Source organism: Lissotriton vulgaris, chromosome 6 (assembly GCF_964263255.1).
Source record: "Lissotriton vulgaris chromosome 6, aLisVul1.2, whole genome shotgun sequence".
NCBI lineage: Eukaryota > Metazoa > Chordata > Amphibia > Caudata > Salamandridae > Lissotriton > Lissotriton vulgaris.
Genome location: NC_141694.1, coordinates 909,111,205 through 909,136,182, shown reverse-complemented (window position 1 = coordinate 909,136,182; position 24,978 = coordinate 909,111,205). Strand labels below are relative to the sequence as shown.

At 49.8% G+C, this 24,978-nt stretch overlaps 1 protein-coding gene across 6 annotated transcripts in view; it reads left to right on the top strand.

Moving 5' to 3' along the window:
- Positions 1-24,978, top strand: part of BIRC6 (baculoviral IAP repeat containing 6) — a 2,386,688-nt gene that overhangs the window by 1,798,801 nt on the left and 562,909 nt on the right. For 4 of the 6 annotated variants that reach the window (XM_086926902.1, XM_086926900.1, XM_086926901.1 and 1 more), the window contains 3 exons: positions 10,403-10,570; positions 19,803-19,976; positions 21,497-21,696. In XM_086926902.1, the coding sequence (XP_086783028.1) occupies positions 10,403-10,570; positions 19,803-19,976; positions 21,497-21,696 (542 nt within the window). The remainder of the gene's footprint in view (positions 1-10,402; positions 10,571-19,802; positions 19,977-21,496; positions 21,697-24,978) is intronic. The other 2 variants (XM_086926898.1, XM_086926897.1) reach the window with 1 other exon arrangement.

Below are 24,978 nucleotides of genomic sequence, written 5' to 3'. Positions count from 1 at the left end.
ACCTGCGTTGTAAAAACATGCGTTGTAAATACTTGCGTTGTAAAAGTTTTTGCGTTGTAAAAGTTCCGTTGTAATGGTATGTCGTTGTAAAAGTTGCGTTGTAAGTGATGTTTCCCCACAAACCAATCCACTATCACTTACACAATGCCAATCTGATAGAGATTACTAGCAACAGATTCCTTAACATAAAATTATCCCCAGGCGTGAAACTGAATCCGGAATACTTTTGCCACAGCCTCCCTGCACGCCGGGGGTACGGCATCATGCGACTCCGCCCAGGCGTTGTCCACGTACTGACGTCAGCGAGGTCATATAAGTCCCACCCTGACGCGCCTACGTCAGTTATCTGAAAGAAACAGGTTAGTATTAGATTCCTTACCTTAGAATATCCCGAGGCGTCAGACTGGATCCATAAAATTTTGCGTAGCAGTACCCTTGCACGTCAGTAAGCATCGTCTGCGGCTCCGCGTCCATCGTCTGCATCCTTGGCGCCGGGATGACGTCGTCGGAGTACTTAGACGCCGCCCTCGCACGCTGACATCAGTTCTTCTTTTTTCCGCGCCAGCAAGCGCAGGTCCGGAGAAAGTGGTACCCTTTAGTTAATTTTTGACTAAACTTTTGGGATCTTTTTGATCTGTTTTTCGAGTCGAACGACTCCGACGGTGCCGGTAGGGATGCCCGGGTTCAAACCCTGCGTCGACTGCAGCCGACTGATGTCGGTTACCTACCCCCATCGCCGGTGTCTTCATTGCCTGGGGCCCGACCATGATGACAAGTCGTGGCCCGACTGCCGGGCCTTGACGTCGAAGGCTAGGCGGTCCCGCAAGCGCCTCGAGCTCCGGCAGTCGGCCCGCGCCGTTCGAGGTCCCGGTCTGGAAGGAGGTCGAGGGACCGGTCGCGAGGCCAGAGTCATCATAGCTCCGGGAGTCGACATCATTCCTCGGGCTCCCAAGTCCTCAGGTAAGAGGCACAAGAAGTCGAAGAGACGACCTCGCTCTTCTGACTCTCCCCCCCCCCACGCTCGCGCGGCCAGGGGTTCAGGTGACACCACCCAAGCGGCTCCGCCGGAGCCGCAGGCGTCGCGGCCTGCTCCATAGCCGCGGGTCCCTGGGCAGAACGCGACGCCGGAGGAGATCGAGGCCTTCCTCATGGCCATGAGGTCGCTCGCTCCTCCGTCGGGTTCCACGGCCCCGACCGGATCCCCAAGCGGGCCGGGTGCTTCGGCCCCGGCGCTGTCGGGTGCTTCGGCCCCAGCGCCGTCGGCGACTTCGGTCGCGGCGCCGCAGGGCCCACCGTTTCCGGTTCCGGATCCGGGTTGTCACCGGTCGACCTTACGACCTCGCCAGCGCCGGCCCCCGGGGTGTCGCCCCCGACGCCGTCCCAGGGCGACGTCATCCCCGGTCCTACCTGTGAGAAGTTGGCCTGATATATGATGTTCAATAGTTCTAGTGATCACCTTGTATCAGTCCAAACAACCCTTATCGTGGTTGGTTGTAAGTCAACCTTATAGACCAGCTATTCTAATGGTAGCATGGACAAAGCAGTCTTAGGCTAAACTCTTTTGGCATGTGAAGCCAGCTGTTTTACCACATATAACCCCTTGAATACCAAATGCAAAGGACACCAGAAAACGAGTTATGAAAATAAACAAGATATTTATTAACTAACAAACCCCTCTGAACTCTTTGAGATCAGAGGGCTAAGCACATGGCAAGATTCTTAGGAAAAATATGTTAAGCTGCACGAGTTACAATGTTGCCCTAGGGGCGCAACAAACCATATACTAAACAAGTGGTATAAGGAAGTCGATAGAAGGAATGGAGCTGTCCAGAGGCTGTAGGATCGCTGGGACTACACTATCCTAACTTTAGGTAAGTAATAGGAGGCCCATGGAACGCGTGTGCAGAGTGTGAACTCACACACGAGATGCGTAACAACGTCTATGGACTGTACAGTTCATGAAAAAGGAGAGTACGGACAATCCTGACTAAATAGGACTAAAACGACTGTAAATCTGGACACTAGGAGAGGCAATCTACCCTTGAGCACCGAAATGCTCTCGTTACCTCACCCACGGGCTGCGGGTGCATAGGTGCGAAGTCATGTCGGGTTTCTGCATTGAAGCCTATGGAGCCTGAAAGAAAAGATGCTGCAGGCCACCAGGAGGAAGATGTCCGGTGTGATCCAAGGGTGGATCAGTGAAGCTGAAGACCTGAAAGCAGAGGGGACAATGTTCAAAGTCACTAGCCAGTGACTGGAGTGGAACCAGGAAGGAACCAGAGGCTGTCGTCGCGATCAGGTGAAGAGTGGACGCTTGACTCTGCAGCCACGTGGACCAGGTGGTGTCTTCCACGACCAGGATGGAGGCACGAGCTGTCCCACGCAGGCTCTCGCTGTCGGCGGTGTTGGATCCGGATTCGGCGTCAACAGGTCTTGACAAAGGCAACCCACGCAGTGAGTGGAATCGGCGTCTGGTGCGGGCCAGGAGGGTACGGGGTGCTTCTCCTTTGCAGGGAAGCAGGGGCCAGTCTGGAGCAACCAGACCAGCGGTGTGGATTTCAAGGTTCGTCGTCTAGGTGGCCACTAGCCAGCCGGCAAGTGACCAGACAACGCATCGAGCAGCAATCAAGCAAAAGGGCCCCACGCAGATCTTGTGGATGCTGGAGGGCTGATCTTCTGTGCAGGGGCTGCTCGGGGCTGGGGCTTCTCAATCCCCAAAGCACTTCCTCAAGGATACCTCAGACGTCGTGCTGGAAGCGAAGTGCAGTTTCTTCAAGATGGCCGGTCCCATGTGTCTCGTCGCTCCCACGGATCTCAGCTGTGCTGCAGATGTAGGTAGAGGTCGGAGAGGTCTGGGAATCCGGGTCTCGTTGGGCTCTAAAGTCTGGATCCTCGAGGGAAGGCGACAAAGTGAAGCCGCTGGACGCTTGATGGTGCCTGCTTGTGCAGGGTGGACACTCCTTGCCCACAAGGGAGATTTTCTTCAGTCTTCTGTGGAGCAGAACGTCGAAGTCCAGAGTTTCTTCTTGTAAAATCAATTCAGGATAATCTAACTTGGAATGGGACCAGCTCCTACCTTTATTCTGCTAAAGGGGGCTGTACTATCACTAGGTCCCTCCTATGGGTGGGACCAGGAAGGGGGGTGGTTACACCCCCTATCCTTTGTCCGGTTTCGCCCCAGAGCTGGGGCTGGAGTGCCCCAGCAACTGGTTTGAACCGATGTATGCACAGAGGCACCTTGTGTGCCCCAGGTATGTCTCATTCCTTTCAGGCCTGTCCTACATAATACACAAAATCCTGTCTGGGGTGGTGCTAGCACCTGCCAAGGCAGGAAACCCTTTGTCCAAGCCTCCCTCGCTGGTAGGACTCCCAGCAGCAGGAGGTCAGACTTGTGTCTGGTGGCAGCATCCATTTTGTGATGCTGAGGCTCGAGTTTAACTTTAACCGGGGTTCACAGTTACATACATGTCGTGTCCCTCTAGAAGGGTGGAATGCTACCCCCGTCGCCAGAATTGGCGAGGGGGTAGTATTCCAATTCGTATGACACCTTACTCGACATGTTTTGATAATGCTATACCAAAGTTAGCAATAACCGCGAGGATTATAATGCACTTAAGAGTATATGGTATAGCGTTATCATGGAAACAGCTAAAGGACTTGGTTCCGAAAGCTGCAGACAGGCTCAGCTCATGCCAGAGCACTATCTCACACAATTCCAAGCACTCTGCCTCCAGGATTGTTAAGGCCTGCCATAGGAGTGACTTATAGGAGTATATGTGTACATTTTAAGTTTAGATATAGGTATACTATATCTAAAGCAAAGGGTGATTACACCACCTTGCCCCAGCTGATTTATCAGCCAGTTGTGTCAGATTTGGATGGCCAGCCAGGGGTGGCATAATACATGCTGCAGCCCCTGGTAAGCCCTGGGTTCACTTATGCCCTGGGTACCTATAGTACACTGTACAAGGACTTACAAGAGTGACCCAATACCAATTGGTAAATGCACCTAAAGTACATGGATGTCAATTTAGAGAGAGAACATCTAGGCTGTGGGTCTGATTAGCAGGCCCACAGCCAGGGAAAGTCGTAAACCAGTGAAGCAAAAAGCAAAAATCTGGGGTGACCATAGGATTGCAGACCCTACTCTCCTACACTACCCTCGATTCGGGTCCGGCACCGCTCGGCGCCGTATTAGACGCCGCTAGGAGATTTTTACTTCTATGACCCGGCCCCATCCTTTTTCCCTGAGTATCAGGAGATTGGTGGCGAGGAGGATTGGTAGGGGTCAGAGGACCCTCTGGCACGTGAGTGCCAGCCTTATCAGGACTGGGCAGGTGAGCTTGGGGATGCCAGTGGCCTGGACACTTCGCCAGATACTGGTTTTGTCTCCCCCCCCCCCCCCCTCCCCTACCGTGGCTATGGAGGAGGGGGCTGCCTATAGTGTGGTGTTGACGCGGGCGGCCAAGGCCCTATCCCTTGAACTCCCCGTCGCGGCCGTGAGGACTAACCTCCTCACTGAGGTCCTTAAACCGCAGGCAAGCTCCTCGGAGCCTCTGCTGCCGTTTAATGAGGCCTTATCTGACGTTCTTCTGGGTACCTGATCCAGGCCCGCTACAGGTCCTCTTGTAGATGGGAACGTGGCCAGACGACACCCCCTGGCTCCGGGCGACCCTTGCTTCCTGTCCACCCACCCCACCCCCAAGAGCCTGGTCATCCAGGCCTCTAACTTCTAGACCGCATTCCAGACGGCTCCCCCCCGATCGGGAATCCAAGAGGTACGAAGAGTATGGCAAGAAGATGTTCTCCTCACTGAATTTGGGGTTGCGGTCAGTTAACACCACGTGCCTCTTGGGCCGTTATACCCACTCTCTGTGGGACACGGTCGCGGCTGTGCTGCCACAATGTCCGGAGGAGGCCTGGACTAAACTCGCCCAAGCCCTTGCTGAGGGTCGAGATGCGGCACGGTATTCTATCCGGTGTGGACTGGATACAACGGACTCGCTAGGTAGAGGGATGGCAACGACGGTGGCGATTCGTCGCCACGCCTGGCTGAGGTCCTCCAACTTTTCAGCTGATGTCCATAACACCCTTATGGACATGCCGTTTGATGGTCGTCGCCTCTTTGGCGACCAGGCAGACAGTGCGCTTGAGCGCTTTAAGGACTCCAGGGCTACGGCCAAGTCATTGGGCCTGCCGGCCCCGCTCCAGCAACCTGCTGCCTTTTGCTCCTCTCGTGGCCAAGGAAGTTGCGCCCCCACACGTCCGGCCAGCCACGGGCTGTAGACTAACATCCATCACTGTGGCGGTCGTTGTAACCACCGTGGTGGTGCCCGGGGACAACGGCGAGGCCAGTCCACATCCACCCCTGCAGCATCCGCCTCAAAGCCTTCCTAGTCCGAGCTTTCAGACCCACATGACGCCAGTGGGGGACAGGGTTCGCCATCACCTACTTTACTGGCGCATCATCACTTCCGACAGGTGGGTGCTGCAAATCATCCGAAGGGGCTACTCCCTCCCCTTCGAGGCGACCCCTCCAGCCATGCCACCGCAGTACCACCGCGTGTCGGGGGATCACTTGAATCTTCTGCGAGAGGAAGTTACGGCCCTCTTGGCCAAGGGGGCCATCGAGCGCGTTCCTGGGCCAGAAGTAGGGTGCGGTTGTTACTCCCTCTACTTTCTGGTTCCCAAGAAGGGCAAAGGGGGCCTACGCCCTATCTTGGACCTGCGGAACGTCAACGGCTTCCTCCGGAAGGAGAAGTTCAAAATGCTGACTTTGGCTCAGGTCTTAGCTGCCCTGGACCCGGGAGACTGGATGGTAGCGTTGGACCTGCAGGACGCTTATTTTCACATCCCCGTCCTGCCGGCCCACCGGCGTTACCTGCGGTTCACGGTAGGCCACGAGCACTTTCAGTCTACCGTGCTCCCCTTCGGCCTTACCAGCGCCCCGCAGGTGTTCACCAAAGTGATGGCGGTGGTCGCAGCCCATCTGCGCAGGTTAGGGGTTTCAGTCTTCCCCTACCTCGACGACTGGTTGTTGAAGGCGGGCTCGCCCCAGACAGTCGTCAGCCACCTCCAGACTACGACCAATCTCCTGCATCTGCTGGGGTTCTCCATCAACGTGCCGAAGTCACACCTGTGTCCCTCTCAGAAGCTCCTCTTCATCGGAGCGGTTCTGGACTCAGCGCAGTTTCGGGTTTATCCACCCGAACAGCGGGTTCGGGATATTCAGGCTCTGATTCCGATCTTTCAGCCTTTATCCCGGGTCTCTGTCAGGTTGACGCTGCAGCTTCTGGGGCTGATGGCCTCCTGCATCCTTCTGGTGCATCACGCCCGGTGGCGGATGCGGGCTCTGCAGTAGGACCTGAAGTTTCAGTGGGCCCAGCATCAGGGCAACTTGTCCGACCATGTCCTGATCTCGGAGGGCACTGCAAAACAGCTGCAGTGGTGGCTCACGGACCGCGAATGGGTCAGTGGCAGATCCCTCTCCCTACCCCACCCGGAGCACGTAGTTGTGACGGACGCGTCCCTCCAGGGCTGGAGAGGCCACATGGGAGAGGCGGAGATCAGAGGCCTCTGGTCTCCGGCGGAGTCCCGGCTCCATATCAACCTTTTGGAGCTGCGGGCGATTCGTCTTGCACTGAAGGCATTCCTCCCCTCTGTCCGGGGGAGTGTAGTGCAGGTGTTCACGGACAGCACCACCGCCATGTGGTACTGCAACAAACAGGGCGGGGTGGGGTCGTGGACCCTCTGCCAGGAGGCTCTGCGCCTCTGGCAGTGGCTGGGACATCAGGGTGTGACCCTGGTGGTTCAACACCTGGCAGGTTCCCTGAACGCCAGGGCGCACAAACTCAGCCGACGGTGCATGATGGATCACGAATGGCGTCTGAACTTGGACGTGGCGCAAGGCCTCTTTCAGCAGTGGGGAGAGCCTTGGTTAGATCTATTCACCACAGAAGAGAACACGCAATGTCATCAGTTCTGCGCTGTGGAGTTTCCAAGGCAGCACTCGCTCGGGGACGCTTTTCGTCGCGTGTGGAGCTGCGGTCTATTGTACGCCTTTCCGCCTATACCACTTCTGCCCAGAGTGCTGAAGAAGATCAGGCGCGACCGGGCCCAGGTTATCCTTGTGGCTCCGGACTGGGCACGAAGATACTGGTATGCCGAGCTACTCAGCATGTCAGTCGATCCCCCGATTCGTCTGCCTCTTCGGGAGGACCTTTTGTCGCAGCAGCAGGGGACGGTCCTCCACCCGAACCTGTACAGTCTCTGCCTACAGGCTTGGAGATTGAGCGGCGACAGTTGAGGCCATTTGACTTGCCTCCCGAAGTCTGTAATGTCATTCTGGCAGCCTGGCGTCCCTCCACAAAGTCGGTATACGCCTGCAGGTGGACCAGATTTGTGGCATGGTGCACAGCAAAGGCTGTGGATCCTCTCTCTGCCCCTCTCTCTGAGGGCCTTCTCTCCCTTCTTTCTCTTGCCCAGCAGGCTCTGCTCTGGGCACTCTCAAGAGCTTCCTTTCTGCCCTTTCAGCCTTCTTAAGGCTAGCTGATCAGCCGCCTTTGTTCAAGTCCCCCATTGTCAACAGATTCTTAAAGGGCATCACTGATATGTTCCCTCCTGTTCCCTTCGTGATGCCCCAGTGGGACTTGAATCTTGTACTTACTTATCTAATGTGTGCTCCCTTTGAGCCGCTCCATAACTGTCCTCTCCGTCTTCTTACCTTGAAGACTGCTTTCCTGGTTGCCATCCCCTCTGCCAGGAGAGTGAGTGAGCTCCAGGCTCTTTCTTCTACACCTCCTTTCCTCTCATTTCATCCGGACAAGGTTGTGTTGCGGACGAGACCTTCGTTCCTACCCAAGCTTGTCACGGCCTTCCACATTGGGCAGTCCATTACCTTGCCCACCTTCTTTCCGCCTCCGCATCCCGCGAAAGAGGAAAAGAGGCTCCACCGTCTGGACCCAAAACGTGCGCTCTCTTACTATCTGGATCGCACACACCAGTTCCTGGTGGATGACCAACTCTTTGTTGGTTACGTGGGCGCTAAGAAGGGAAAGGCGGTGCACAAGCGGACCATCTCGCGGTGGATCATCTTGTGTATCCAGGCGTGTTACTCCTTGGCAAAGAAGGAACCCCCTGTGGGTTTACGGGCTCATTCTACTCGGGCCACAGCGACTACAACTGCCCTGGGCCGAGGAGTACCCTTACAGGATATTTGCCAGGCAGCTACGTGGGCCTCGCTGCACACGTTTGCAAGACATTATTGCCTGGACAGCCGTGTCCGGAGGGATGGCTTCTTTGGCCGTTCCGTCCTCCGGGACTTTCTGGTATGATTATTGGTTCGCAGACACACCACCGGGGTTGGTATTGCTGGGGTATCTATTCTAAGGTAAGGATACTATCACTAACGTTTCTCTTTCAGATGCACAAGTTACTACTTGTGTAACAATATATCTGTAAGAGACATTAGTTAGTGATAGATTCCTTACCGACCCACCCATCCTCCCCGTTCTGCGAACCGATATCTAGGGTTAAGTTCATCCCCTTTCAGGGCCCTAGTTTTATGGCACCAGTGTTGGTTCTATCATGGCTCTGCGTATCTGGCGCGGAAAAGCTGTGTATCAGAACTGACGTCAGCGCGCATGGGCGGCGTCTAAGTACTCCGACAACGTAATTCCGGCGCTAACGACGCCGACGACGGACGCGGAGCAGGGGTATTGCTACTCAAAATTTTCCGGATCCAGTCTGACGCCTGGGGATATTCTAAGGTAAGGAATCTATCACTAACTAACAGATATACCGTTACACAAGTAGTAACTTGTGCGTTTCCACCTGTTCCTTTCATGATGCCTCAGTGGGACTTGAACCTGGTTCTTACTTATCTGATGTTCGCTCCCTTTGAGCCACTTCACAACTGTCCTATCCGCCTTCTTACTCTGAAGACTGCTTTCCTGGTTGCCATCACCTCTGCCAGGAGAGTGAGTGAGCTCCAGGCTCTTTCATCCAAACTTCCTTTCCTTTTTGTCCATCCGGACAAGGTTGTGTTGCGGACTAGACCCTCTTTCCTGCCCAAGGTTGTCACGGCTTTCCACATCGGGCAGTCTATCACCTTGCCCACCTTCTTTCCGCCTCCGCATCCCTCAAAGGAGGAAGAGCGGCTCCACCGCCTGGACCCAAAACGTGCGTTCTCATTCTATCTGGATCGCACACGCCAGTTCTGGGTGGATGACCAACTCTTTGTTGGTTACGTGGGCGCTAAGAAGGAACGGGCAGTACACAAGCGGACCATCTCTCGGTGGGTCGTCTTGTGTATCAAGGCTTGTTACTCCTTGGCAAAGAAGGAGCCTCCTGTTGGGCTGTGGGCCCATTCCACTCGGGCCACGGTGGCTACCACTGCCCTGGGCCGGGGTGTCCCCTTGCAGGACATCTATCAGGCAGCTACGTGGGCATCGCTGCACACGTTTGCGAGACACTACTGTTTGGACAGCCAAGTTTGGAGGGATGGCTTCTTTGGCCGTTCCGTCCTCCGGGACTTTCTGGTGTGATTATTGGTTCGCAGACCCACCACCTCGGTTGGTATTGCTGGGGTATCTATTCTAAGGTAAGGAATCTAATACTAACCTGTTTCTTTCAGATGAACAAGTTACTTACCTTCGGTAACGATATAGCTGTAAGAAACAGTAGTTAGTATTAGATTCCTTACCGCCCCACACATCCTCCCCGTTCTGCGAACCGATATCTAGGGTTAAGGTCATCCCCTTTCACGGCCCTAGTTTCAATGGCACCAGTGTTGGTTTTTAACATGGCTCTGCGTTTCTGGCGCGGAAAAGCTGTGCCTAAGACCTGACGTCAGCACGCGGCGGCGGCGTCTAAGTACTCCGACGACGTCATCACGGCGCCCACCATGCCGATGACGGACGCGGAGCCGCAGACGACGCCTACCGACGCGCAAGGGTACTGCTACGCAAAAATTTCCGGATCCAGTCTGACGCCTGGGGATATTCTAAGGTAAGGAATCTAATACTAACTACTGTTTCTTACAGATATATCGTTACCGAAGGCAAGTAACTTGTTCATTAAAGCCACTAAGCGGAGAGTTCTCCCCATCTTAACTCCCACATTTATTGATTTTAGATTTTTTTTGTTAGTACTCCAGTTGTAGTACACGTTTGTTGTTGTCTACTAAGCAAACTCAGATTGCTGAAAAATAATGTATCGAAAGTGAAAATTTAATATGAATTCCCCAGATTATTGAATTAGAAAAATGCTACTTTTGATTTGCATTAAGCATATTATCGATAGAATATTGGTTGATATATTTTATAATACTTACTGCTGAGTTTTAATGCAAGTGTTTTTATTAGAGTAATCAATGTGATGGTGTTTTATGGTTTTCCAAAAGGGTTGAAATCTCAATCAAAAAGGACTGTATCCTTTACACCACCTCGACCACCATCAAGACGAGGGAGAGCACTGGCAGATAAAGTAGGTAGTGCACCATGTGGCGCGGAATCATCGAGCAAAACCATCAGTGTTCCAGTGTTTCATTTATACCATAAATTACTGCCAGGTAACTGCTATTTGACACTTCCGTAACTAGTCTTTGCGTATTTTACACCTACACCCACTGATTTATATTTGCTATATAAAAATGTCTAGTTAATAAAAACTCTATGGCACTAATACTTTCAATTAAATGACTATATTGATCCAGCTGTGTAACCACATGTTTTTAGAGAAGCAAAATACAATTTTAGTAAAGTGAATTGCTACCATGTACATTTAGACAGCGCCTTGTACTCCCTGCCTTTCAGTAGAGGGTTCGAAGGACCCTTCAGATTTTTGCAGCAGTTCTCTCTTGTCAAAAGTGTGCCTATTTACTAAGTCTTTTAGAAGTTTCAAACCACTCACTGTCATAACTGAGTCGCCAGTGAAAGATCTGGGATCTTGCATTGTCCTCACCTGGCAGTTGGTATCTTTTTGACGGTTTTGGCAACAATTGTGAAGACTCTCTTTAGGCTTTAGTTTCTTCTTGTGTCCTTCGTTTTGTTTCCTACTCGTGGTTTACTTTTTAGGACTGTTTTCCACATTTCGGTGTTCTATACAAAAGTGAACTTTGCTTTAACAGCTTGACACCTGGAAAAGCAAAATGAGAGATATTATGTTAAAATTGCAATTGAAAGTTTCTGACGGAGGAAGAGCATTTTGGTTGAAATTGATAACACATCTGTAGTAGCTTCTTATATCTGCAGTTTTTCATTTTGTAGCAATTTTCCTTATTTATACACCCTTCCTTGTGTTTACTCTCAGTGCATCTTTTCTCTCCAAATAAGACTGTTTTTTCAACTTATATTAGTGTTATAGTTTTTACTGATCTTAAACCACACCCTCTCCTTTAGAAGCATTTTTTTATTTTTACGTTTTGGCATGGGGATTCCCTGTAAGTGCTGCAACGAATGTTGTGAATAAATATCTTGAGATGATTGACATTTGTTTCTGTTCTCTCTGCTTCCTAATCAACCTTTGAGGGACTACAGAGCCACTAGCTCAACATGTTAAGTGTAGTATGTTGTAGGAAAGGTACTTTCATAGATCACAGACTTTTCTATGGCTCTTCAGCTTTCGATGACTACATAGGTACTTGATGCCCCTAACCACAACATCTAGGAGTGAGGGTTCCCTTTACACCTGATACAAAAACTTTTCCAGATGACACCATACACTCTGAGGATGGTTATGACTGCTCAGTGACACACTAACCTTCATTATTGCAGAGTCAATATTTCTGTCCAGCTATAAACATCAAATATGTTTCCTTCTATTGGCAAAAGGTAGAAATAATTTCAAACTGTTGCAGAACTGGAGTAAATGTCACAAATAAACTGTTTATCAAAGTAGGACTCAAACAAAAAGGATCATCTGATAGAGACTACAAGCGCCAGATTCCTTCACGTAGAATTATCCCCAGGCGTGAGACTGGATCCAGAAACTTTTTTTTACCACAACATTCCTGCGCGCCGGGGCGACATCACGCAACTCCGCCCAGGCATCTTTCACGCACGTGACGTCAGCGAGGTCACATAAGCCCCACCCCAGCGCGCCTACGTCTGGATTTTCCTTTTCCGTGTACGATGCTGATCCGATCTTTCTACGGGCATGTTTGGGGCCCCTTTTTTCCTCACCAATTGTCTTTTGTCTGGTGGAACAGTGTGCAAATGCCTTCGGGCTTCAAAACTTGCACGTTGTGTGGGCGTCTTATGTCTGAGACGGACCCTCATCTTATTTGTATGTTGTATTTGGGGGAGGATCACAGCACCACTGATTGTGAGGCGTGTCAACAGTTGAAGCCAAAGTTGCGGCTGGAGCCCCGAATGAAAGTTCTATCGACGCGTCGCTCCAGGTCGACCTCCTCCCCTTGATCAGCTTCGGCAGACTGCTTCAGATACGGCCGTGGTCGTCATCTTCGTCCTTCTCCGATGTCGCGAGAGCGTCACTCCCCGGTGGGTAAGTGTTGCAGTTTGTCCCCGGGGGCTGGTGTTCAGCCTTCTGGGGGCGTGGACTCTCGGCGGGTGATACGGCCCTCGTGTTCTCTTATCCACCGTGTACCGGTGAGGGGGCATCGAGAGTCCAGATGGAGGCATACGTGGCGGCTTTGCAGGCCTTGCTGGCGTCTCCTTCTTCCCCTCCTGGGGGGTTGATGAATCCCTTGCCTTGCGCGGGGCCCTCCGCAACGACGACGGCGGCTCCGGACCGGGCACTGACTTGTTCGGATCCAGGCTTGGAGGATGTGGTGCTGTTGGGTTGCGGCCCCTCTTGGGCCCCTCCTTCAGGCCACGGCATCTCCGCCTCGCCGCAAACTCCTGCGGGGGTCCCTGTGGTGCCGCGCAAGCTCGCTTGGGCTCGGGTCGCATCCTCGAGCCTCGCTCTGCCATCTGGGCACGCGAAAGCCTCGTCCAAGGCTGAGATTACACCGCCACGGTGCCAGTGTCTGCTTCGGGCAGCGCCACAGGGGTCGGTGACCTCTCCTCGTCCCGCTCTGGGTCGAGGTGGGGTGGGGACTCCTGGTCCCCCTCCGGGCCCTTCTCTTTCATCCCTTCGGGTGGCTGCCTCATCTGAGGGCAAATGGGAGGTTGATTCGTCCCTGTCGCCACCGCATGGGTTGCCGGACCGCCTCCGCAACATTCTGTGCCGAGGCTGGCAGACGGCTTCGGGTCACTCCCCCGGTCCCTCTCGTCCCTCCACGCATGCGGCTGCCTTGGCGAAGGTAGAGTCGGCACTGTTACGGCACCGCCCCTTGGCCACTTCGGCTCCGGTCCCCACTCTGGTCCCCGGTGCGGTGTGGCTCGGAGGAGCCCTATCTGGTCTCTCCTTCGGCGCCGGATGGTGCTGGCATCCTACCTCAGGGTGCGAGCTCCACACAGAGGTCGTGCCGCGGATTCGTCTTTGGACGTTCCCTCTTGTCCGGAGGATGGCTGCATATTCGTGCCATTTTCCCCGGAGCCTGGCCGCTGTGTAGTGTCTTTTTTGCCTGCATCGTCGAAGGGTGCCTCCCCGCCTTTTCTGAAGCCGAGGTGCTCGTCGGAGGAGCAGCAGGTCCCCCAATCTTCACTGCCTTTGGGCTTCCAGGTCTGGCCTTTGCCCGTCCTGCTTGGCTTTGGGGATGGCCGGCTTAATCTGCAGCCGTCACCTACGGATTAGCTGCTGTCTTCCCCGCAGGAAATTGTTTGAAGACAAGGGGTGACCCAATTATAGTCAAAGGACCTGGGTATCAAGTGTTACAGTCAACAATTGGTCCTAGACGAAAATTCACCATGCAACACAGTTACTGCATTAGTCAAATAATTCTTTTCATAATCGGCTCTAGATTAAATCACTGCGATTGGTTAGATAGAACACAACATGATAGATACATTAGCCCAGATTGTCAATTGATACATAAAAAGCACTACAACATTGAAATTTCAATCGAATCCAGCCGGACTCACTTATTTAATATACAATTTGAAAGAAGATTGACATATTTAATAAAAATATTTACATTTACAAAACCAAGATGTTCTAATATCAATGTAGTGCACAGAGTAAAGTAAAAGTAGGTGCTCAAGTGATTGATCAAAGAGATCAGTGAAACAAAGTGAAAATGATTTATATACAAGAATGAGCCTGCCCTGAATAAAGAAGCTTGCAAAAATGTAATTTTTTCACTAGCTCGTAGTTTAAGACCTCCGTCTTCCTTAATTTGCACTGTTGGCAAGGGGATTAGGGGGGGGGGGAGGGGGGGGGAGGGGCAGGAAATAGTAGGTGCAGGCTCCCAAGGAAAATGTCGACGTTTCGACCCACACAAAGACCGGGTAACTCAATTCCTCAGAACAGGGTCTTCATCAGGACGGGATGAGGGAGGGGCAAGGGATATTTCAATATGCACGTAGGTTAAAAAACCAATGTCAATGGGCACCTGTAACAACAAACGGAAAATTGGGCTAAGTATCTCTAAACCATGTCAAAGAAAGATTCATAACATGGGGGGCGTAAAATTGCACTCACCCTTCTGTGGTATGCCACCAAACGTGCGACGTTTTTGTCCGCACCAGAAATTAATGTCGAATTAGCACTAAAAATGGAACGAAAAAGTAGCCATTAGTGCTACTCTCTGTTCCCAAAAGCAGTTACATTGTACATGCGGGAGGGCTCTCCCCCTTTGGGTGGAAAGGAGGGGTATCTTATCACCCTATTAAAATGCTTCAACAATGAATCAGTATTATCTACAAATATCAGCAGTCCCACTAAGATGGTTGTCTGCCGAGGGTGTATTACATCCACCTCATTATTAAACAAACACTACCCGGGCTCTCAGAAAGCTTAGGATTGCTTAAGTAAACCCAAATATATCTCACTGCACCAGTCGAGATAGAAAATAAAGACACGGGTCGCACTCACCCACACGTTATTTCAGGGACGCTCTCCGATGTAAAGTGAAAAGTCTTCTCCGCGGGGCCCTACGGAGGTGGGTGCAGCCTTTGCTCATGCGGTGTCCACGGCTGTGGGCATTCTGCACATGGGGGACCTGATTGCTCATTTTCCGGCGGACTATCTCTTGGAGGTTCTCCACCAGGGCTCTGGTGGGAGGGTGATCTTACTCCCCTTTGAGGGTTTGCTCCTTTCTTCTCTGATGGGGGTTTGGAGGCGTCCTGCCTCAGGGGGACCGGTGCCTCAACACCTTCTGCACCGACACCACGTAACCCGGGGTGCCTCTCCCTCTACCTCTCTGCTGCCAGTCCACTTTTGAGGACCACTTTCCCCTCCCTGCCGCCACTGTTGACTCCGCCGTCTCGGGAGGCCCGTTGGCTGGTTTCTTGGGGATGCAACATGTTCGCCTCAACCAGTGTTGCCCTGTGGACCCTTAACACCTTGTGTGTATTGACGAGGGCCTCCTCTTCTTTGTGGGACTCGGCTGAGTCTCTGGAATCCGCGGCTTCCGAGGAGACTGTTCTGGTGGACTTGCGGCATCATTCTGTGGATGGCCGGAAGCTGGCAGCGTTTATTCTCCGCTCCGCTCTGGACATCTCGGAGGTGTTGGGCCGGGCCATGGCTTCCTCAGTCACCCTCCGTCGTCATGCTTGGCTTCGGGACGGCGTGTTCCCTGAGAATATTCGGAAGCGGCTCATTGATCTTCCATTTGATGGCAGCTTGTTGTTCCATGCCCCGGCTGATTCTGCCATCCAGAGGTTCCTGGCGGGGCTCCGTCCTCCTCCTCTGCCTCCTACTCCTCCTCCTCCTACTCCTCCTCCTCCGCCTTATGCTCCTCCTCCTCCTTCCCCTCCTCAGTGACTGCTGAGTTGAGCTGGGTTTGGGCTTTTTGGATGCCCTGGCTGTAGATGGTATTTGCTGGCCATTGAGTCCTCCTTGCTGGGACTTTGGCATTGTTGGCTGCTGGACGGCCCTTGTTGCCTGTGTGTGTGTGTTTTTTACCGGAATAGTTACACAGACTTGGCCCTGAGATTAGGCCTTCTGGTTTTCTTTGGGCTGATGTCAAGCCTTCCGCAGGGCTGGTTTTTCCTGTGACGCTTTGCTTTCTCCTCTGCTGCGGAAGTTCTTCCAAAGAGGGTTCCTGTGTTTTGGGACTTACTGTACCCTATGTGAGGTAGTGGTAGCTGTTCTATAGCTATGCTCTGCAGGGGAGTGCTGGTTGCCTTTGGGTGCCTGTTCTCCATGGCGTTTCTGTATGTTGCTATTGCTTCTTGAGGTTGTGTGCGCGGACCTTGTGGTAGTAGGTCTGGCCATTTCCTCTCCCTCCTGCTCTTGTGCTGAGAGTTGGGATGCTTCAGTGTCCTTTATGCTTCTGGCAGCTTATGGTTGTAGCTACCGCTCTGGCTGGCCTGTTGCCCTCCCTCTGGGTGGGCTCGCCTCTTTCCTTGGTTTCCTTGGACCCTCTGGGCTTCTTCTTCTTCTTGTTCCTCTGCCTGTCCTGGCATTGGGTGGAAGCTCTGTTGCCCTGGGGGTTGAGTGGGGTGCTTCGGCCCCTCCGGCCTTGCCCTAGGTTCTTCTGTTGTGAATGTGTGGGCCTCTACTCTTCCTTCTCCCTCCTTAATCCCTTCCGGGGCTGCTGGCGTTGGCTTGTGGGGGTCCTCTTGCCTGGGAGGGACGAGGTTGCCTCCCTGGTCTACAGGTCTGGTACCCTGTGGGCTTTCTGTTCTGTCCAGACTGATGGGGTCCTTTCGCAGACCCTCCATCCCTGTGGGTATTGCTAGGGTATCTATTCTACCTGAAGGCATCTGCGGCTAGTAGTCTCTATCAGATGTACGAGTTACTTCCTTTCGGTAATGATGTATCTGGTAGAGACGATTCTAGCCACATATTCCTTCACGGCCTGCCCTTCCTCCACGTTCTGCGACGACCCCTGGGCTGGTCCTTGGTATTCGCCTCCCGGTGGGGGGCTATGTCTTCTGTGAGTGCCGCTTTTTGTTCTTGACTGTGGCTCTGTCTGGGTGCTGTTCTTCCCTCCTCTTGGTTCTGGGAAGGTAGGGTTCTGGTGCTCCTATGCCCCGCTGCTCTGGCTGCTCCAGGTCACGGAGGTTTGTCGCCAATATCTCCCTTCCCTCCCTTCCTCTTGCTGCTAGGGGCCTGGCCCCTCTACCTCCTCTGAGTTGGGCCCTCTGGTCGTGCCTTACCCTTGTTTCTTGGGGGTGGATGCCCTCTAGGCTGGGGTGGCTGGAGGTTGGTTGTTCCTGCCTGTTGGGACTGTCTCCCCTTTCTTGTTTCGGGGTGTGTTGTAGGCCTGCTACATGTTTCATGACTTTACCCAGGTCCCTGTCTCCGGGAGTGAGGTGGGGGGTTGCTGTCTATACATTGGCGGGGTGGCTGCTCAGGGCTCTGCTCTGTTCTTCCTCTCCCTCTTTCTCTCTCTCTGCCCTTGGACACTGCAGTGTTGCACTGTTCTTGTGGGGTTCTTTTTTGTATACTCCTTCGCACTGTTCCTATGCTCCCACAGTTTTTTGTTTGGTGTCTCCGCGTTGTGGTGCGGAAAAGTTCTCTGAAGAAAACTGACGTAGGCGCGCCGGGTGGGGCTTATGTGACCTCGCGTGCGCGGACGACGCCTGGGTGGAGTCGCGTGATGTCGCACCGCCCCCGGTGCAGGGATGCTTTGGCAAAAAAAGTTTCCCGATCCAGGTTCATGCCTGGGGATAATTCTACATGAAGGAATCTTCGGCTAGAATCGTCTGCATCGTTACCGAAGGTTAGTAACTCGTACTTCAGTGTTGTTTCCCTATGTGTGCACGATGGTAGTATGATAGTATAAGACAAAGAAAGATTTAGTTTTCAACAAGTAACAAAGAGCATTTGATGGACCATGAAAAGAACCTTAAAGTAAATGTAGTAAGGTAACGCAAACCAGTGCTGATTCCCGAAAAAGGGAAATGTGGCCAAACATCCATGTACCAAAATTACCCTAGCGATCACTTTCTTGATTATCTGTTGCAGATGCAAGCTGAATTTTGTTCGGCCTAGAAGAGGGAATTTTTGCAGTTCAGAAACATCCTGTCATTGCATTGATGGCTGACTTGCCACCTTCTAGTATGAGACCAGTGATGATTGTGCAAAGTGCCTTCACAAATAAACAAACAGCACAACAATAACACCGTATCCACAAGGTGGCAAGCCAAAGAAAGATTGAGGTCGAACTTGAAACCCATGTTTTACACTATTAAGAGGCTGGTACACCTCTATTTAACCTATTTGCTCGAAGGATGTTCTCAACGGTGACCCGTGTTCAAAGACAACTGTCCAGTACCTGATGAAAAAAACAGGATGGTGGTGGAGGCAGCTTAGTAAAGCTGAACAATACATTTTATCAACAACATGATTTGTTGATTGATCAGTCTTTGTTTTCTCATTTACTTATTTGAATATCTACATATTTTGTACCACTAAATGTAATAAATAGAAGTGGCCTGTGATGCATCTATTAGGAGGACAGTGCAGTGCAGGCTGTCAGGCCATAGACATGAGTTTCAATCAAATGTTGTTTCCACCCCCTTTTCTAAGAAGATGCCCTTTATATGAGCCCAGGTAAATTAAGAAGACACCAGAATAAAACCAACCTGTGACATTTCAACATGCTGTTCTGGACCAGGGAAGGCCTGTGCAGTCTCCTCAGTTTGTGGCTTTTTCACTAGTGACTTTTCAGTGATGTATTTCAATGTCTTCGGTTTATTATCTAAAACAAAGATTACACTAGCATCTGCAACTTTGCACAAGTATTTTTTGGGCCACACAATAGATGCAGCTACATTAGCCGCTGTGAGAATGGCCATTTGCCAGAAAAAAAAGCCACTTACGATTGGCCGCGGTCAATAGAGACAGAATTTCAGACTTCTACTCAGTTGGGTAATGGTCTCTGTGGTCCAGTAAGTGCTTTTCATGTCCTATTTGACATGAAGACCCTTCCAAATAAAGCAAAGGACTCTGTGCCTTATGGTATTAAAGCTCTTGTTATTTTCCATCTTTGCTGCAACACATATGCCATCCTGGTCGTCTGGGTTTCCTAACTAATTGTACATATTATAGTAAGTGCAGTTTTTACCTTTGATAGATGAAAAAAAGCCCACAAGGCAAGGAGGTGGTATTGGAAGCAGCACCTTCCAGAAGCCATGTCCAGGTGTTTGAGTTGAGGGATTTCTGTCCCATCATTGGATTGGTTAGCAAAACAAAGTTAATATCCCTGACTTCCAGACCTGTAGACGACGGAATTACTTTGATAAAGAGACCATCCTCGAGGTTTCCTCTCTGGTAGATCACAGAGTAGTAGTCATGCTGATGGCCTGCACTGCAAAACTATACAGACACCGGACTACTTTTTCTGCCAATGTCTTGATATATTTCCATTCTAGTACCTTTAAACCTTGGGGAAGCCTGGGCGGGATTAATTAGAAGGGACTAGAATGTGTATTTATACAAGAGAATATTTATATCTGTACCATACAGTGTAGGATTTATTCCAGTATGCAAGTTCTTGACTTTCACCACATTAGAGTCCACAGGGATTGTGCTTTCAGTCATGCTCTGAAGACCGCCCCAATTCTGGACCTTGATTCCATATTTGCAGTATATCATGCTAAATCCAAACAGCGCAACAGTTTCTTGGGCTGTCCTATTTGTGTGATTATTCACATTGTAATCATAGAACACATGAAGTTGCTTACACATAGGTTAAGCTACTTTGAACGTTAATCGTAATAAGGTAGGGGTGTTTAATTTTAACATTTGTTTCAGTGAATGGTACTAATCTTTGTCTCTTTTATCAGGCCAACCGCTGCCAGCTGAGATGACCCTAGCCCAGCTTCTCACTCTGTTATATGATCGGAAACTCCCTCAGGGCTACAGATCAGTAGACCTGACAGTGAAACTAGGCTCCAAAGTTATCTCTGACCCTAGCCTGTCAAAAACGGACTCATTTAAGCGCCTTCACACAGAAAAAGGTATATTTGTAGTATGTTTTTAGTGTGCTAAATGATGCAGTACTCGCCATAGCGGTTTTGTCCAAATCCTTAGATGTTTCCCTTATCCCCTTGTATTTTCCTTATAGCACCGTATGGTCCACAAAGATCAGCTCGTATTTTGGTAGAATCATGAACTGTCTGTTACTGACCCTAAAAACTATTTTTCGTTTTGGTAATGTCATGAGAGTTAAAGCAAAATATAAAGTCCATGGCCTCTTTTCTAAGTATGTGTTTTAATTCATAGATATTGATTGAGACAGTTACGTTTTAGTGGCAAGTCGTTTTCTTTTTTCAGAAGGATCCAAAGTGTTGTGATGTGGCCAAAATGGCATAAGGCTAGCATCTTCTTTTTGCTGCTTCACCAAGCCTAAGAATGTTCATATTTGAAAATAGCACATGACCAACCTCATAGCTCAGCAGAAAACTCAGTGACTTCGAAAATGAATCCCCCCTTCACAGCCTGCTGCTTGCAAATACGATTGAGAAAACGAAAAAACTTGACAATTAAGAGCAGGAGCAACCTGCTTTGTCAGGAGTTTGTGTGCCATTGCTAGGGATTTTGCTAGATTTGCGCCTGGCTAGGTAGGGGAGTGAACAGCTGCTGACAGTAGCGGTATGAGGCACTGCATGAAGTTATAGATGTAGTAACCATATTTAAGGAACTTGTATGATAGACTGGAAAGAGCCTCAGACTTGCTGCATTGAAGAGGGGTGTCTGCAAGCAGTTGGTCTCAGGTTGAGGGTCATATTGCATTGATATTATCATTGCATTGCGAAACACTTTAACAAATAAACGGACTGCTATCTGCCATTGGAGATTACTCAGCATCAATGCACGTATATTCCTCAAATGTTTTTTTGTGTTAGGTGATAATGATTACCCCTCACCGGCTACTTCTTTTGAAGTCTGGTTGGCTGTATTTATGAACTAGTGTGTTAAATAGTTGTTTCGGACTGTTTGGCAGAAGGAAGGAGACCGCACAAATAGATAGAGGTAAATGGTAGATGTTAGTGTAGTGCTGTGCATCACGTTATTAGACGTGGTTGTGTCCGTGTAATGTAAGAGTCAGATTGGTGAGAAGACAAAAACGTTGCCATTAAATGGCCTAGTCTTAAGGCATAATATGAAAATATACATGGCCACACAGTGGCTCGATATAGTGAAGGTAAAGTATATCTAGATAAATTCGCCTAGTTGTAGTAAAACAGGGTATTTCACCACGCCAACTATAAATCCTCCTTGTCCATTTGTCACTCATTGGTCTGAGCAAAAAGTGCTCTCTTAACATGCCTTCAAGTTGTGCACCTTAATACTTACTACTCTATTAATTGCTTCAAAAATGTAGAAGAACTGAAGTTGTCTCCTGTACAAACAACAATGATGGAAACATGCTTGTATACATAATTTTTGGGTGCCATGACCACTACATAGTTATTTTATTGTTATTGCTAACCTACACGAGAGTAAAACGCTTTTTTGGCTTTGTTCTTTGTTCTAGTAGAACACTTGGATCTCTTAGGAGCATGCCCTGAAGACGAAACAATAAGCCCTAGTGATGAGTGCTCGGATGGAACCGTTGACGACTCCTTTGTACAGACCTGCCCCATTCAGTCACCGTTACAAGTTTTTGCCGGAATAGGAGGCCTGGCCCTTATAGCCGAACGACTTCCAATGCTTTATCCAGAGGTTATTCAACAAGTAAGTCTAGCTATCTGTGGGGTAGGACTTGCCCCCATGGCATTTATGTATGTTAATGCTGAACTTAAATAAACCACCTTCAGTGAAAAGGAATAATGCATTATGTCTTAGTGATTTTAATACTATTGTTACTGTATTATTCGTCTACTACTGCTGTACTACTGTTTAATATACCACTTATTTTACTCAGAGAATATCATCTAATCATGTCACCTACATTGTACTCCTTAATACAAGCCACAGCAAAAATCTGCTTTAATCAAAAGTGTCACTTCCTAGCAAAGTATTTTATTACTCTGCACTTTTTCTTGAAATCACAAAAGTGCTAGTCTGCAGCTTTTTACATGATCCTTTTTTCTGGGAACATATTCTTCAAATGGTTTCAGAGTACACTTCTTTGTATATGTGTGCGCTTATATTTTTTCATTTTCGTAACAAATATCTTTTGCCCTACTTTAGTTTAAAATGGGTGAACCATCTAAATTATTGGTATTCTTCAAATTTACCAAGATTGAAAAATATTGATCATGTGGATACAGAGCAAAGAGATATCTTTGTCCAGTGTTTCGTGTTTTTTCCAAGAAACTCCAACTCTAGAAATAGTGTAATATCGTGTTCAGCATAATCCGGGTATTTATCTGCACATCAAAATTTGAAGTAAACAGTGTTTGCATAAAATAAAATTCAGGAAGTTGCACTGGCCACAATTTTCGCTGCAATATTTATATATGCATTTTATAATACATTTTTTGGAATGCATAGAAATCCCATGTTCCCATTCCTTATTTTTTATATTTTGATTTACTATTGTTCAATAGTGATGGGGACATTTAGCACTATTGTAAACTATCTATCTGTCCAATAGAGCAGTTTAATGTTCTTCACTGCAACAGTCAGTTTTTACCACATTCAATAGCACTTGCCACCATTGTTCCACTGAATAAATGTTATCTAGTTGAACTGGCAGTACTTGATATTCCGTGGTCCCCAGACTGGTGCCCAAGAACATATAGATATTGCTGAACTCGGTAGTGTGCATGATTACTAGAGACACTGTGTTTTGACGTGGTGTTTGTAAAGTGGTTGAAATGGTCTGTTCGAGGCATATGAGCTGCAGATCGTACTCTTAGCAATAGATCGCCACCTGGTGTTGGGCTCGGATGATTGCAGGTTGTTGTCTTCTTGGAAGAAGTCTTTGTAGTCACGAGATAGGTGACTCCTCCCTTGGACAATACTGCGCATGGTCATCGACTCCATCCTCAGATTGTTTTTTTCCGCCACTGGGTTCGGATGAAAGTTTTTCCGCTCCAGATGGAAAAGACTTTTTCAGCAACTTCGAAGCGTGAAACTTTAAACATTTTCGACATCGAATAGACTTTTCGATATCACCAGCTACATTCCAGTGCGTCGACGCGGGCCGTTGGGCCTATCGGCGCCGTACGGCCTACGCCTCATGGACAGAACTCCATTCAAGAGATGCCCGGTATGTCGAGCAAAAATTCCCTCATAGCGACCATCACAAGGTTTGCAACCTCTGTCTATCGCCGGAACACGACGAGTCGACCTGCACAGCCTGTGCCTCCTTCCGATCGAAGAAGACCATTCTGAATCGGAGGGCCCGTCGACACGAAATGAGGAGATCAGTGCCAGCACCGGAGGCCATCTTTGAGGAGGAGATCGTCGGAGAGGACGTCTCCGGGGACGAATATCCACTCAAAGATATCTCTGAGGACGAGGCTCCACTCGTCGCCGAGGAAGACTCGCCTGATCTCCAGATCATATCGGGGGCAGAGGACTCTTGACGACTCGATTCCATCTCGACAGCCCGTGAGTACCCCTGCCCCTTCACAACATACACTACCCAAGCCGAAGGCAGCGGTCGGCACTCCGCCCATGGGGCCCAGTCGAGACTGAAATCTACCCTCTGACGCCCCGCCTTCGGGCTCGGCTCAGAGGAAAAGACTACGCCTTCCGGTGCCTCGGCACCGAAAAAACATGTGCCAATTCCACCTCCTCCATTGGCACCGAAACATCCTTTGACACCGAAGGACTCTTCGACACCGAAGCCAAAACGCCCTTCGGTGCCCAAAGACTCTTCGGCACCCACACCAAAAGATACATCGGCGCCGAAGCCAAAAACTGTACCGGATCTGAAAGCTTCGACTCCGAAACCTTCCGGTTCCAAAAATAAAGATGGAAAGCCAGAGTCCGGCGCCGCAGGCCCAACAAAACCTGTCTCCACGCCGAAATCTCCATTATCGGTACCAAAGACTCCAAGGCCTGATACAGAGACGCCTAAACCCTCTAACAAGCCTACCAAGCCGAAACCACCTTCGGCACCAAAGAATTTGCCACAGGACTCGATAACTCCTCCTAAAGCAAAGAACACTAAACAACCACTATCAGCACCGAAAAAATTGACACCGAAAAAGACTGTAGAAGAGGAAGAACTGTTTAGACCAGATCCTAAACAGAAAAAGGTCCATATCAACCCAAAAACTGGACATGTGGAAGCAATTCCTTACAAGAAAAGACCAGCAGACACACCACTTCCACCTGTGGTTCCTGCCAAAAAGAAGGATTGTGCAACTTCTCCAATGCACCCTTCCTCTCCTTCACCTTCTTCCTCTCCTATCCCTCCTTATTTTGAACCTATAGCTTCTCCTGTTCAATCTTCTGCATCATCACACCACACTGACGAGGAGTATGATCTATGTGGAGGGAATGACGTACCAGAGCCACACGCATACCCTTTAGATGAGGATGTCAATCCAGAATATCCTAAGGATGACGACATATATGGTTTTCCACCACACAATGTGCCAGACATTCCTGATCCTCAGTACTACCCAACAAAACCTTCCCATCCAGAAGATAGTGTTGAGTTTAATCATCTTTTAAATAGAGCTGCCCTTTACCATGGAGTTCCAATGCACTCTGATGCCATTGATGAGGATTTTTTACTGGACACTTTTGAGCAGTCACAAAGGTCTACCCAAATACTACCCATGATCAAAGGAGTCATTAAACATGCTCCAGACATATTTAAAGACCCGGTACGATGTAGGGTGTTAAATCCCAGAATAGAAAAAAAGTATAGACCAGCACCATCTGATCCAGTCTATATTAAGGGACATCTGCCACTAGACTCTTTGGTAGTGTCTAATGCACGTAAAAGAGCCAATTCCCAGACCTCTGGTGACACGCCCCCGCCTGACAAAGAATCTAAAGTTATTGATGCGTCAGGGAAACGGGTTGCTGCGCAGGCAACAAACATATGGC